This window comes from Varroa jacobsoni, unplaced genomic scaffold (genome assembly GCF_002532875.2).
Source record: "Varroa jacobsoni isolate VJ856 unplaced genomic scaffold, vjacob_1.0 scaffold_772, whole genome shotgun sequence".
NCBI lineage: Eukaryota > Metazoa > Arthropoda > Arachnida > Mesostigmata > Varroidae > Varroa > Varroa jacobsoni.
In genome coordinates this window covers 1-15,604 of record NW_019213674.1, presented here as the reverse complement: position 1 = coordinate 15,604, position 15,604 = coordinate 1, and the positions used below count along the sequence as shown (strand labels likewise).

At 42.2% G+C, this 15,604-nt stretch overlaps 1 protein-coding gene across 3 annotated transcripts in view; it reads left to right on the top strand.

Annotated features, from left to right (window-relative positions):
• LOC111263515 (uncharacterized) overlaps positions 1-14,720 on the top strand; it is a 60,671-nt gene extending 45,951 nt beyond the window's left edge. For 2 of the 3 annotated variants that reach the window (XM_086969677.1, XM_086969676.1), the window contains exons 2-3: positions 11,111-11,638; positions 14,208-14,720. In XM_086969677.1, the coding sequence (XP_086825803.1) occupies positions 11,120-11,638; positions 14,208-14,246 (558 nt within the window). In that variant the 5' untranslated portion in view covers positions 11,111-11,119 and the 3' untranslated portion in view covers positions 14,247-14,720. Of the gene's footprint in view, positions 1-11,110; positions 12,231-14,207 lie in introns of those variants that run through there. The other variant, XM_086969678.1, reaches the window with a different exon arrangement.
• Positions 14,721-15,604: the final 884 nt, after the last annotated feature.

The following is a 15,604-nucleotide window of genomic DNA, read 5'->3' as shown; positions in this document are numbered from 1 at the left end:
CTTTACCGTCAGGACCAATCCCTAGCGTGTCACTTACATATAGGAATTGTTGTTTTGAATATTAGGGTTCCACCTTTATTAGGAATGCGACATGAAAACAACTTAACCGGTCAGTATGTAAAATTATGCAAAAAAAAAAAATGCTCTTGGACTTTTTGAACGGTGATCCTTACAACGACCCCAATGACACTGCGCCCAATGCTGCCATTTGCATACGGCATCCGTCAAAAGTTCGGGCTTAGAACAAATTCAATAAACGGCAATGCGCAGTAGAATATGCCCCTACTTGCAAATACGATGGCCACGTTTTTTTGCTGAGGCCTAAATTTAAAAATTAACCTGCGACAAGCGAAGGACCTGCCGATGTGATGGTTCGGTGCCGACAGTTCCAGCAGTTCGTCTTTACTTAGTTGACAATAATAAATGTGTATGTGGGCATGATTAATGGGTTGTCAAGTTCGCACAGGGTTTGGCTTAATTTTCGTTTGAAAAACTAACGAAACGCCAATCAACATCCAGTGAACCGAGGTCGAGTTTTCCCTGGTAGTAACTGACGCCGATTGCTTTTAATTTTTAAAATTGAGAAAATAATTAGACAAATAGGAGAGCAATTAGCGCGCTCATTTTTATAGCACTGTATACATGAGCTACAGCATGAATGTAATATTGTGCCAACAAATGTATAATATTAGCGTGCCATGACCTTTGAGCGAGTTTCCGTTCCTACACATTGCCAGCTATCGTTAAATTATATTCTTCTGAAATGTTCGACTCCTCTAATGTTTTAGGAAAACATGAAAGAAATGGTAAGGGGCAAAGCAGAGTAAATGTGTCTCGTGTCGCTATAGGCCTTAGGGGCTCTTCTCTTGCTGTGCATAAGGCTCAAGGGTATATCTACCTTTCGTGCGAAATACGCCTGTATCTCCGACGCATGTATATAAGGTGCTGCGTCTCTCTATAAAGGCGGTGTTAAAGGACGATCTGGTGAGGTGTCCACTCCCCTCAGGTTGCGGATCGGAGCAGGACTGAGGGATACTGGCGAGCATAGCACAGAACATACGACAACAGGCCACTGTGGTGAGCCACTGGATGATTGCTTATTCAGCCTGCGTGTCCGACAGCTTCGTTCGATGGTGTCTACTCGTACAGCAATGGAGCATATAATGTGCACGAGAGGTCACCATAGCGTTCGCTAACGCACTTCGCGAGCGTATAACGGCTTCATCTTAATAGCCGCCAGGAGATATCATACATCACATACATGCGTGCAGTGCGCTACTGGTATGCTCATGCATAAGAGTCAGTTTATTTGAGTGGTGGCATCGGGATAGGTCCTGATTAACTATTTAACAGCGTCTGATGACGCCAACAGGGCGTGTGTCATAATAACTTCGTCTGCATATTCAACGTTTGTACGGGCGTTCTTGTCCACACAAAATCAATATTCTTTGTTTACTCCATACAACTTTTATTTTAAAGTGTTCGGTGGATACGGACTATAGGCCATATGATCATAAGGCGGAACCTTTGACGTAACGTCAACATGGCAGTCTAAACATTTCTTAGTGCCTGTATAACAGTAAGGAATTATTAAACAGAGCTAAGAACACTTTCAATTCTTCCCTCTGGTTTATTGCAAGACGAAATACTATAATGAGAAAAGCTATTTATTTTTTGCCGGCAAAAGCTGTTGTATTGCGTTCGTGATTTGGGACGTACGCATAAAATGTAGCTTTCGCCCGGCTGCCTTTAAATTCATTTATATGATGAATACTAAAAAAGTGGGAAATAAAAAACGTTTGTGACACAACAAGCCAGCCCTTAAATTTGGGTTTGCACGCTGTCCCTTAAGATAGGTACAGTGAGAAGTCCCTATGTGTTAAGCTCAAAGTTGCTCGAAGTTTGATGATCCAAGAAGTACGAAAAATGTATTTCTTCTATAATTTACGATAGTCTAAAATTGTTCCCTAATCGGGAACTGCATAGCCCTCTTTGTTAGCGGCACGTCATGCGGTTCATACAAAAGCTCCGATCAACAATATTTATTTAACAGATTGTTTACTTCTGCCTCCGGCGGCGTTAAAGTATCTGACTATAAGAAATTGCCCAAGTAGGGCATTTTTAATGTGAGCAAAAAAGAAACCAAGGTATATACGAACGTGGGCGTATAAAGCGCGCCTTGTCTAAAGGTCAGCGATAGGTAATTGACTGCTGCGCAGTGTCCTTTTGTTAAGGTTTCTGTGGCCCGAAATCATCTGAAGTAATTTTCCTAGTTGTGGTTTCGCCTCAGCAATATAAACTACTCGTTTAATTGCGGATTTTGCCTCTCTACTGTAGTCACCTTTTGGCTCCTTTTCATTATGTGTCTGTCATTTCAGGCCAAGCAGCACAAGGTCAGTCCAAAGAGTTACGAATGTAATCGAAAAATACTTACCTGTCTACTTGTTCTTTGTTGTCATTGGTATGCTACTGGAAAGAATATTGCTGCGATTGACCCCATTCGGATAAAGGTGTCCTAATTATGTTTCAGATACCTTTAGACAACCATCTGCGCGACGACAACGATGATAACAACAGCGTAGGCCTTTTATTTACAAGTTCGGCGAATTTCTGCCGTCCCATAGCTTTCACTGCAATTTTATTCGGGCCATGCCTGATATTCTTTAGGCTACCAAACCAGCATTGAGCCGTTGCCTATTCTAAAACAAAGCACACCCTTTTTCCTAGTTACGAGTGGATTGTTGCGGTACACTAGCCACGAGCATGGGGGGTAAGTCGCGTAGAACGCTAGCGCCAACTGAAACCAGAATGAAAAGTAACTGGGTATAGAGACGAGCAGAGAAAAAGGAAGTGAACTCAAGTGACGTGGGTAGCGGAGCGATAGATGAATGACGTGGAAAACTAAAAAGTAGCCCGCATCATCCTGCTCTTCTGCAGCGACGTATCGTTGTTAGCCATGTACAATTGGGCCGCGACCAAGATATTTTGCCTTAGGCCAGTTCGCAGCGAGTCCCCCAAAGACCTTCTCTGACGATCGTAGGAGAAGAAAGAGACAAAGGGCACGCGGAGGAATGGAAAGATGGAACTCTCAGCACTGCCGTGGCTCCCACCGTCTCCGCCGGTATTGGCTTATGAAGCGTTGAAACGTGAGCAAGACCGCCGGAAACAAAAAGATTAGAAGTGGCCGTGGTTGGGTTGGGGTTCACTGGGTGGCCGTTTGGAAAAGAAGTATAAAAGCAAAATATGGAATGGGCGAATGACTATGACTGTGTAGAAGATTAGGAGCAAAGCACGATAAAAGGTCTAAGAAGAGACTAAGCACGAATGAAGATGAAACAGGCCAGATTTAGACTTTACTAGCGAATAAGAAAAAACCGTCATCTCCATCGACTCCACCAAAACACGCTAGCGTAAGTTGCGCGTAGAGAGAACGAAACGCGGCTCTATCGCCAGTGACGCTTAGTCGCAAAACAAATGCGCATATAGTACCCTCACTCTTACATAATAATGAGAACTTTTTCCTTTACAGCAGAACAGATGCCTGACTGACACGGAGGGGCCAAAGAGAGAACCGGATAATGCTAACAGTAGTAGATAGAAAAGGAGCGACTTGGCAGACCAATCGATTTTTTTGCTACTACTGGCGTCGCCCTTCCCGTTGCCGTTATCGCCGGTTAACCATTGATGTAGAAAGAAAACCATGGAAGATACTAAAATAAAATGCGCGATAACAAATCAGACGGGGAAACAGATCGTATAACGAATGAAGGGCACAGAAAGTCTGGCTAAGAAAACGAGGCGGTTATTTAGGAAAAAAGAAACGGGACGACATCTGAGCGTAATGTCAGCGGGCAATCGCCATTATAGAACGAGCATCCAGAATGGCGTTCTCATCGGAGAAAATGGTAACCGTAATAAAATCAAAGGTTGAACGAAAGCTTGGTCAAAGTCAATTGGGTCTAAGACGAAAACCCATAAGTTCGGAATACAGATATAGTTCAACGCTACACCATTTACAGTCATTTCTCTAACTCAAAAATATTCAGTTAAATTAGCTTTCAAGGCCAATTGCGCAACATTGAAGCGAGATATAGTCCAGTGATGGAAGTCATTACTCTGCTTTAGACTGATGCTTTACTGAAAAATAGCTGATAAACGATGTAATGGGTTGCAAGCATCAGTATTTTATAGCCACCTCCTCTTGCAACGGCCCTGACTGTCGCCTCTCTTTGGGGCATATTTCTGATATAGCTCTGCGTTACCTCAGCTATAAGGGGATACAATTGCTAAACATTAACGGCTTGTTCGCGGAAATCAGAAACATTTGTTATTTCCTATCCTTCCCGAACCCATGATTTTGCTATTTTCTATGGGATTAAGGTTTGTCGAATTGGTAATACACTGCATCATCTGGACGTTATTGGCAACGAGTAGTGTGATAACACTCTTCGCTTTGTGACCAGACGACCCATCGTGCGCGAAGACGTAGTCACTATCGGGGAACCGTTCCTGTATCTGAGGCCCCATATTCCAATAACCTTAAAATATTCCTGCCGTTCTAGTATTGTCTAATCATTAAAACTTTTTAATGGATTTTTGATTTTCAAAATGCCGCAGTTCTCAGAACATCGTTCATTAGCATGTCTGAAGGAATGAAGGCCGCTTCTTCCGAGAATCTCAAAATGAGATTCATCTGAAAAGAAGCAGGCTTGTGCCCAGTTCTCAGCGGTGCAATTTTCGACTTGATTTGCCCAATAAAAATTGACTTGTTTCATTCAAGCATTCAGCTGAAGTTTCTGGGCGGGTCTACGGCCTTTGGGCCCGGTCCGTTTAGTATCGCATAGTGAGTTTACAGTCTTTTAGTATGAATATTATACGAGACGAACCTATCTGTAGATATCTAGGTACCTGTAAACAATCACACGGTCCGCCTTTTTCTAATTTTAACATTGTCCTTGTGTGACGAAAGCGGCAGGCCCTTTTCGGCTTGGTGGCGACGCTGATAACTGCATGCTAGGTAATGTGAAACATTTAAGCAATTTTGCGTTTTCCCTATAATTTTTGACGAAACAATCCGCCAACCGGTGCTTTCTGCTGGCCGACAACATCTGTCCCTCTTTCCACTTCGGCACTTTATGTTGAGAAACACACAAAATCGCCAGAAGGAAAATCAATCGAGCTCACCTAAATGTTACTACTTAGTTATTCAGCACCGATAATGTAATCGTGCTGGTTAGATGGGCAGATAAAACGCGCCGGCTGAAGATAGCGTGAGACTCGCTAAAATCCACGGCGGGCTATGACGCCAGCGATTATACGAAATGCCAGTCTTACAGGTCAGATCGCTTGCTCGTTAGTCTGAAGATGTTTTACTGATGTAATCATGCGAATATGGGGTATTTGGCTGAAATAGAATAGTGCCGTTTTCATAAGCGTAAGCGATTGTAAAGATACTTTGCTTCATTTCTGCCTAGTCTGTCGTGAAGTATCTGATCAGATTTACTCTAGCTTGTCCGATTGAGCACCAACCGAAAGCTCATCTACTAGGCAATAGCTATAAGTATAGCGTTTTGTATGAATTGAAACAAAATGATCCCTCCTGCGAGACGTGCCTAGGGAAGCTGTAGTGTAAAATGCGGATAACTACGAATAAATCGTGTACGCAGTACCATCCAAAGCTCGTCTTAGACAACGAAATGCCGCATCCGGATCTATAATCCTGAATGAACTAAGGGATGGCCAGAAACAGGCTCGCTTTAGATTTGGGCACTGTTATGGCGTTCGTATCAGACACGCTTAATTGTAGAAAACTATTTTTCCTTTAATAGAGATTACTGCTTGTAGCTAGTTACGTATTCCAAGCATGCATTGTTGTACATTTGGTGTAAATCGTTCAGATTTCGTAAAGTAAATTTAAATAAATAACAATTTTTAGAACCCAACCCGTCCGCGCAAAGTTTATCGGCACAGCGTACGAGAACATTTTACTTTTATCTCGTCATTACATAAAAACCATAGAGGATTTAAGAGACTTCGAACAAATCCATGATTCAGTCCTTCTCAGTTGAGCGTTCTATTGCACTTATACATACACTTAAACGTTGGCAATGCGTGCGCCCTCTGACGTTTCAGGCTGTTTGCAGGCTGCAACATCCGCAAATACAGTCGAAAATTTTGTCCAGACCTATTTTTTCGATTAATATTACCCCATCTGTGGTGTTAGCGTGAATAGATTTTTACAGCGCGTTCATATTCGGCTAGAAAAAAAAAATTCGCCGTGCCGGCCGAGGCACGCTTGCGATAGCAAGACGATGGAAAGAAGTTATCAAGAAAGCAATCCAGCAGTACAACGCACTGTGTTCGAACATGGACAAAGAGAATGCTCGACAAATTCCGCTCAGGCCGTAGATTCTAGCCTACGTTAAACAGCGGCAGCTCATTGCTGGGTACCATAACGACGTCGCGAAGCCGTAGATCATTAACTAACTTAATTTCAGGCTGAGAACCTAAGACCTGGCCAACCACTTCAATTCCTAAACGTCTTCTAGGGATGCTAGGACGGCAAAGGAAAAGGTAGGATTGCTGTACAAATGCAGCACAAACTACTGTCTAAGCGTATACCTTACGAGAAAGCGTGTACGACTAATCGCAGCCTGTCGCGGCACGACAACCTTATCCTTTCCCTAGTCAACGTTGTCTAACGTGGCCAAAAAAGGACACGTAACAGATGCACATACAAAATCTTTGAAGTCTTGCGCGTATTGGCGGCACTGCGGTGAGCTGTGTGCGGCTACACGGTTGTAACAAAAAACAGGCTTCCGTTGGGCGTAACCCTAACATGAGGTCTGGGTCGCGACTGAGCTTTTGACGTTCAACATTGTTCACGTTAAATCACCTTGAACTCTATTTCTATTTGGGTTTCTATTACATAATCATCAAAGAGTGTAGTTTTCACATGTACATGTTTTTCGTAATAACCAGTAATTGGCCAGTAAATAGAGATGCTAGGCGAAAGAGCGTATATTTGGGAAACATCAATATTGATCGAATTACTGTCTTGTATGGTGGAGTGTCTCTAGTATGAAGAAGACGTTTCCCAGTTTCATAGCTGTAAAATGAACAGATAACACAATGTGTAACTGTTAAGTATAGTATCGTTCTCGTAAAATATAAGCTATTTGTATATAATAATACCATGAAATCGTCAAGGGTCATGGCGTAAAAAATGCAATATATATATATATATATATATATATAAGAGACACAAGAGGTTATGTAAGCTGGTAGTGGATAAAATGTAGAGCGTGGGATTTAGTCCTTGCTAAATGTTTCTCTCTATACTGCATTTAATATATTACAGAACAAAAATGTTTGCCAAGTGTCAATAACTTATTACTCTGAACATATCATGGAGTCTCGCCTATTTTATAATAAGAGCTCTTTCTATCTGTGCAAAGCAATGAAGCTTGAGAATAAAGATGAATCTTAAGATTTTTTTTGCAGTTGGCTTTCGGTTGCTCTTCTTATGGCACATTCTTATACGGCCATTCAAGGCTCTCGTTGCTGACGGTGTGTTTAACGGGGGCATTTTGCTCTTCAACAGCAGTTACCTTTCAAGCCAAAGTTTCGCCAAGCGGACTGACTATTCCGGCTTATAAGAAAGGTTTAAGTTAACCAATGCGAGGTGATAGCCTAGTTTTCCCCCTAGCAACCCCGATACAGGCAACAATATCGAGCAGTGCTTGCTGCTTCCTGATATAGCAGACGATTTAGTTCGGATTTCAGTTTAAAATATTTTTGCAGCCCCAAGAGGAATGCCAGAACGTTCATGCGAACTTCGTGGAAGCTAAAAGCAAATATATGTAAATAGCATTCTACGAAACGAAGTGCATAAACGATCCCCTATAAATGGCGTCATCATAGCTCGAGCAGGAAAGCAAAATACAGAACTTTAACTTCCCAGAACTATAATCTATGGATGCCATCTTATCTCTGCCGAATGCATATAAAGAAAACAGATGATATTTAGTTTTTGGACAAAGGATCATAAACCCTGTAGTTAAACTTTTGCCGTCTATATTCCTGATGACTAGCAGACGAATTGATTATCATGAGATACATTTTTGCTATGGGATCGCTGACGGAATTAGATGGTCCGCGATTCAAACATGGACATTTGACGTAGGTATTATATTGCTGAGTAAATTTCGTAGAAAAAGCTTCTGTTTTGATCAAGTAAGAACTGATCGAAATGATGCAACTTAGCTTCTCATCTACAACAGTGTTAAGTTAAATACATAAACCTATAATTAAGTAAGCACATCGAGAAGCGTTGGGCCCCGGAGATGATAGGGTGCATTTAGTTGTTTGGCATCGCTATGGCCTAGATGGCTGGACAGTCACTTAACAGCTTCAACTTCCAAAGAATCAAATGAACGTGGCCTGGTTGTCAGAAACAAGCTCAATATTACAGATATTTAATAAACACAGTCGTAATCATAGTCGGTGAATCCGATAAAGTCCGCTGATTTTACAGGGTCATCTTGTTGTCCATATGATAAGCGGTGCTTTGATACTTTGTCCCGCGACAAACAGATGGCTCAATTCTGGCCAGTGAAATTGCTCAGAGGTCACCGCGCATTGCGACTAAGAGAAAATAAAAAAAAAAAAAAAGGTGCCTCCGAAATGTACGGCCCTTAGAAAAGGACTGCAATATAAATATTATTTCACTCGTATATGTGCTTCAGTGGATTCGGTTGGATGGCTGTCGGCATTAGCAAGATTCTTAGCCTAAGTGTGCCAGAAGAAGACTCGGCAATAGATCGCGTACATCATGGGAGACATAATGTTCTACGACAAGCAACACCTTTCAACGAAGTCAAGAGTTCTGGTTTAGTGTAATATATTCGACAGTTTTCTTGGATGCTGCACCAGCGCACATAGGAATAGACACGGGGGAATGTGCCCCTGATGACTCTTGCGCACGCTGAACGCAGAAGCTTGGCTTTAAGACAGCAAACCAGAGCAAGCTTAGGTGACAAAATGTACACCATAGGGATACAAGGGCAGAACGCCGACAGTTATTCATTGTGAACGAGACTTCAGAGATGAAAAGGCTTGTCAGTAAGACTAGATAGGCCTAGTGCGGAAAGTCATCACTGAGCTATTAAGGCTAATTCCGGTTTCTATTTTGTGCTAGTTGAAATTAACATTGATATAGGGGTCCATTCTAGCCAGAAATAGCTAGGCATAATGTGTATGGTAGAGGTAGAGTTACATGATTAAGCCTGCTTTAGAAGTAGTCGGCTATGGAGATACTTGAATGGACGCCACTTGCCAGCTAGCCTTCGGATTGCAAAGCTGGCGGCCGTCAGTTCGAAACCCGCAGAGATATACGCGAGCGCCGAGCGTAGCTATAAACTCATGAACTCTTAGATGTTGAAAGAAGATCAACACACTGAGATAAGGATGATATGTTAAACATCTCTGTTAAACTTTGCTGGTGAATATGTCAATTTGTATAGGACAAAAATATAGTATGCCGTGACTGAACAGCCTCAAGCATGACGAGCGGTGATAAGAGCGCGGACGCACGTTGAAATACAACAGCTTTAATCAGCTCCACGTTGCGCCTTTATGGACTAACTTTGGCAAACAACGAGTTACTCCCATTTGTGACTCTATTTAGACACGTGAACAGTCGAATGTGTTAAGCTGAGTCAATTCTCAACTGGTCACAGCCGGTGCTGCGAATGGGTGGCCCAAATAATGACAAACATATATCGCGGCGACCCAATACAGGCCAGATCTGTACCCAAGGAACAAGGCCATGGTGTACCTTATAGTTCAATATCGTATAGTTATTAGATTATCAAGATATTCTACCCTGCCTTGACATGCATCGAATTTGTTTACTATCGACATTAGATGTGGACATATTTTCTAGCTTTCAACCTTCAAACCTGTACTTAAAAATATTGAACTTTAAGTTCCAGAATGCGTGAGGGAAGGAGCTTCCGAATCTATCGAGCTATTGTTCTATAGATGAATGTCAGTGTGTCTCACTGTGAATAATATTCGTCCATTTTCGAGGATCATCAGTATAGCGTTGTGTCTACTGCGTATAGTGCCGCACCGTATACAGGTCTATTGTCTTGATATTTTTAAACGGGGCGTTCTTCATCTTATATCTTATTAGACTCTGTAGGCCAATTGTATTAAAAAAATCATGTTCTGAAAATTGTAGATGATTATGATTTTTTGATTATTTCGACTGATCACGTACGACAGATAAGAGTAGTACGCCTTTCCCGCAACGTTAGCTAGCGAAGTATTCTGGACGCAGGCGTCCGTTCGACTTGTTGTGTTGTCAAAAGATCGCAGACCATCGCTTCTTGCAAGGCATAACGATTAAAGATTAGAATCTCTTTAACCGAATCGAATAAGGCTCACAAGCTATCCCGCGTTAATCTTTGGTTAATGTATTCACAAATGTACAAATACGCGCTGTGTACTGAACTATAGTTTTTTTTTATTGAAAGTACGGTTATCGGGCATAACCGTGACGTTTATTGATACTTCGAGGAGCTCCTTGCATCCAGAAAGACAACACCTCTTAATTCATAACGCGGAACCCTCGAGGGTCGCGACAACATGCGACGTTCTAGAGCAAGGAAACGTGTTTGTGGTAAAAACTTGAAACAAGTGTGCCGTTCCAAAGACCCGTCGATGATGAGGACAGACTCCGTTTAAGCCGCCTGCCCGAACTAAGGAACTTCATACGACTCTACCTTTTCTATTTGAAGCCGCACTCCCTCACCGAACTTCTGTGTTAGATACCTATTCATGTTATGCTTTCCGGACGCCTGGAAACAAAATGGAACACCCGCTAGCTTACGCAAACTCTTGTCAAATGCGTTCTACAAGCGCATACGGATAGTTTTAGCGCCTAGGTTGCTATAAAGCTTTGAACGCACTATGTTGCCTTGAAACTTACAGGTTTTTACATAACCAAGGCCTAGTTTCCGACGACGAAGACAAATGGCAATAGCGGGCTGACTATAATAGATGTAAAATCCACATCTAACAGTTTTATGTCTCTTCATTGCAGGCAGCACCGATGATGTTCCCGAGGAGGTTCCGGGAGATGCGAATTGGCTTTGAGATCAGGCAAGCGCAGCAGTGCTTCATCATCTTTGAGCTTAAGTTCGAGCCCATCGTCAAGAGTTCGTTTCGGGTCCGAATTCCGTTCCCTTCACTGCGCAAGGCGCTCCGACGGGCCACCACCGCTGCCGCTGGCCGCAACAAGTGGAGTAAGGCCCCACGAAGCTGCCAGGGGACAGCTGCCGATAGTCCTGCGGCCTCGCAAGATCCACCGTGCACGCAGCAGCAGAAGACAACGAAGAATAACAACAACTTAAACATTAACTGCGCGCAACAGTTTGGTCAGATTTCGGCAACGAATCTTGCTAAAGACGTAAATACAAGCAGTAACTTAAACTCGTTCGCGCTGCCCAATAATCAACGCACCAACAATAGCAACGGCCAACAACCGAAACCTTCCTACAAGGAATCAAAAAAGAGATCAGACGTTCGGAAGACTTTTTCGTCTCCCAAACGAAAACTAGAAAGACATACTGTAGGTATTACAAGCTTTCGAAAAGAATAAGATTTGTATCTGTTGCAAACTGGATGAGATTGATAATTATCGACATTTTTTTCGATATGCTACCTTTTACTAATCCACTCTGTCTTTAGGTCTTGGGAGCGTTGTTGATGAAGAATTCATAGTTATATTTAGTGAAACAATATTATGCATTGCTCGTATGGGCGCAGGTCTATACAGACAGGGAAGTATTGCTAGATATAGTAGGCATAAGGCCAAGGTGTCCATTTAGCGGTAGGCGGATAAGACAACCCAGGCTGATGTTATTATATACCAACGATTGATAAGCTCGAATGTAACTTCCACGTTCCGGAATACAAATACTAGATACCTTCTAAAAAATTTTCTTAAAGAAACTTTTTCTTAATAACTAAAAATCTCCATCTGTCGTATAAATATGACAGTTAAACGCATCATTTAATGGCAATACCTTTTAGGCAAAGCACAAACCAAGCATCTCTGCTCGCTTGGTTTTGCAGTTACGGTAACTCACGCTGGAATAATTGAATGATCGATATGATACAACTATATATCCTAAGATAATAAAAATTGTAGATATAAACGAGCCCCTCATTTCGTTATGTACCTAACCCTGAAACATTTTGAAACTGCATAATTTTATCGGCTTCCAAATGACTCTGACTCTGTTCAGAAATTCTGTTAGAGTTAGGAGAGCTTTTTCGTCTATACGGTGATTAATATGGTACGTCTTCGTCCTCAGAGACACCTCATTCAGTTCGAAACATGCTTTGCAGGCCTAACCCATCCGCGTAAGTTGTCAATTCAAAACAAATTTGTAAAAAAATCTACATACGCTTTTGGTGCATTATCTGATACACTGTGGTCAAAAATTAATTCGATGGAATCGGCTGGTTCGATGATCATTACCGAAACCTTTCCTATCGAATAAGGTATTGACACATTTGTGTGCTAAACAGATCTTCATTGAAACTGAACTTCTGACGAGATTGCCGAAGGTGTTTCCAGATCAAGCTTCGAAGGTGAATCTTAATTCTTAAGTCCACAGCTTGAGCAATCTATCTAATCAAAATCCGATATATATATATATATATATATGCACTCCAAATGGTATTATACGCCTTCGAGCGTATGCAATAGAAAAAAAAAAAATTTTTTAAAATAGAAAAAAACGAGCATCGACAAAGCTTTATGCGCCAATATGTTAAACAATTTGAAATTTACATATTAAACTTCTATTTTACTTTTCTAAGAGGAGTAAAAACCCACTTTGTTGAATCATAGCGAATCGAAAGGCATCCAATTTCTTATTTACCGGATTTACCTCAATGAGTAAGAGATGACTGTCACGTTTTTGGTAAAAAATGATGTGTAAAGTTCTGGTGCCTTGTCATTAATGGGAATTTGGTTAAACGGCTGGATCTGTTTATTTGGCGATAATTCATAAATCCGCATCGTGTTGAGGCTTGTGCACCGCTAATGGAATCGAGTCCGGCTGTTCTGCTGACTGAATCGAACTCTAATAGGACTACCACCCGGGTATTGGGTATAAGCACTTATAAGCGTATTGTAAAGTAGAGAAGATGTGTGGTACTAGAGGAACGGTTTCCTATGAGTTGTTTTAGCGGCGGCATCTCATGTACTTGGATTCTCTTGGTGGTCATCAACCATCTGGTCTGGTTCGCATCGAAGTGCAACTGAGGCTCTCCTGTTTGACACTGACCTTGCTCATGCGGCGAAAAGTGCAGTGATCTTCAACCTCGGCAGGTCGCTGCATACAACAAAACAAGCACAAGCAACTGTTAGCCCCCTTATCCATCATCTGCATGAGCAAAAGGTCCCCCGTTCTTGTCCGCCAGGCTCTTAGGTAGAGAGAAACGAAGGTACCGCTAACAAATAATTGCAGCGGTGTGTCTTATTTACGAATAGTTATGCAAACTCACATGATATTCATAAGCTTCGCAGTAACGCATACTTGGCGAGCGTTTTGTAATTTTAGTATTGCATTCGTTTGGAACAAATGCAGTTTTGACGAAAAACGGTGACGCGGTCCGGAGCGAAAAATTGTGCAGAAGAGTTTATGCTGTCAGTTGCATCTTCTATTTGCGTCCGAATAAAAAGACGTTCTCTCTTTCGTGATACGTACACCTATATACAAGAAGCGCGTTACAATATTGCATGCAGCTGCGTGTCTCACGCGTTGCGGCTAAGTTCCTACCCGTCAACCCATTCATGCAGGCGATGCCAGCAATAGAGAACTCTGAGTGATAGGTCTCTAAGTCTAAATTGTCTAGGCCATACTCAAAGCACTATATTATTTTTAAACTAAGTATACACGAAATTTTTTATTAATTTTGAATTCATAAATCCTAAATTGAAACTAAAAAAGACAAAACTTACAAGGGACATATATATCCAAGCAAGAAATATTCGTATGACTTTTATCAGGTTAAAGTGAAAAGAACACATCCGAATAGTGTTACAAGTTTTAGCAACAAAAGATCATTAACGAATATGTTCTTTGTCTTTCCGTCCTTTGATTTCTGATGGATTGAACTTCCAGGCCACGTCGTGCCGCTCCCAGTGTTATTTATTGCGGTAGAGTCGTTTTATTTTTTATCGCTGTTGTCTGCTCGACAGCTGGTGACGGTGGGTGGTGGTCGGCTGGTGCCATGGCGGACGAGGACGTCGAGGGCGGCCTCTTACTGCTGGGAGACACGGGGCTGCAGGAAGTCGATGGCCACTCGCAGCCTCCCTTCGATGCCGCCTCGGCTCAACCCCCGTCGCCGTTTGGCTCAGCCGCTACCGTTTGCCAGGGGCCGTTGGCCACCCAGCAGGGTTTTCCCAGGGGAGCTGCCCCACCCCTTGTGTCGTCGACGCCACTGCAGAAGTTCTTCAGCGATCACCCCCAGGTTCGAGAGCCGGTGGCACGATACCCGGGGGGATCTGTTTTTACCCCCGGAAATGTTACGGCTGCCGGCGTTGTTGGCGGCGGTCTCAGCCAACGCGCCTCCTCCACTTCGCTGGGACTTTCCCCGCGCGGCAGCATCACCTCGCCTCGCCGAGAAAAGACCGCTACCTTCGATCTCACCGCACCGACCAGTGAGTACCAACAGAGCATACATATTACACATGCATGTGTATATATATAATTATGGTAATGGCGCACACAGGCATATTTACGGAACCTGTGGTAGAATACTATGAAGAGGGTACGAGTCAGGTTTTGAGGAAATAACTGCCCACCATTAAGTACTACTGAGCAAAGGCACCATATGAAAGGCTTCCATGCAAACATCTCAAAGTCAATTTTTTTCTGGCTAAGGAAGAACATTTATTACCCCTCAGTGATCTTCATAATTTGACAAAATATTTCAGGGAAGTTTGCGAAATACTAACTCCAAGAGTTAGCTAAGAAAACGGGCAAAATAGATAGAAAGAAAAAACTTGCTTTTCGCACAAAAAGGTCTAAAACCACTTCGGTGTACGCTATTATTGCGGAAACTACAAATTTGAGTTCTGTTCAACTTAGCCTAAAAGCTATTCCTCGATTTAAAGGCCAAAGTAAATTTTATTTTTTTTGCTTGACAACTCGTTATAAGTTCGAGTGAACCATTTAAATGTTTACATTTAAATGATGGATTTGTATGCTTATTTCATTGACGGAACACACTTTCTATGCTAGAGATGCTGCATTGGTACAGCAGACTGCAATTGTCCTGTGACGGTGTAGAACTATAGAAAATTGAGGTTGCTACAACGTCGCATGCCTTTATTTTTGTGATTATCGTCATAGTAATAAACTGAGAGAAATCATTATCTTAATAGACTCTAACTTTACACTACTTTGTACGTTTAACTTGTGTAATTATATTTATTGGGAGATTCTTAGCCTTAGACTATACATGTTTAATTTTTCATGAGGCTACATTCATTTATATTGTCTGTTATGTGTTTCCC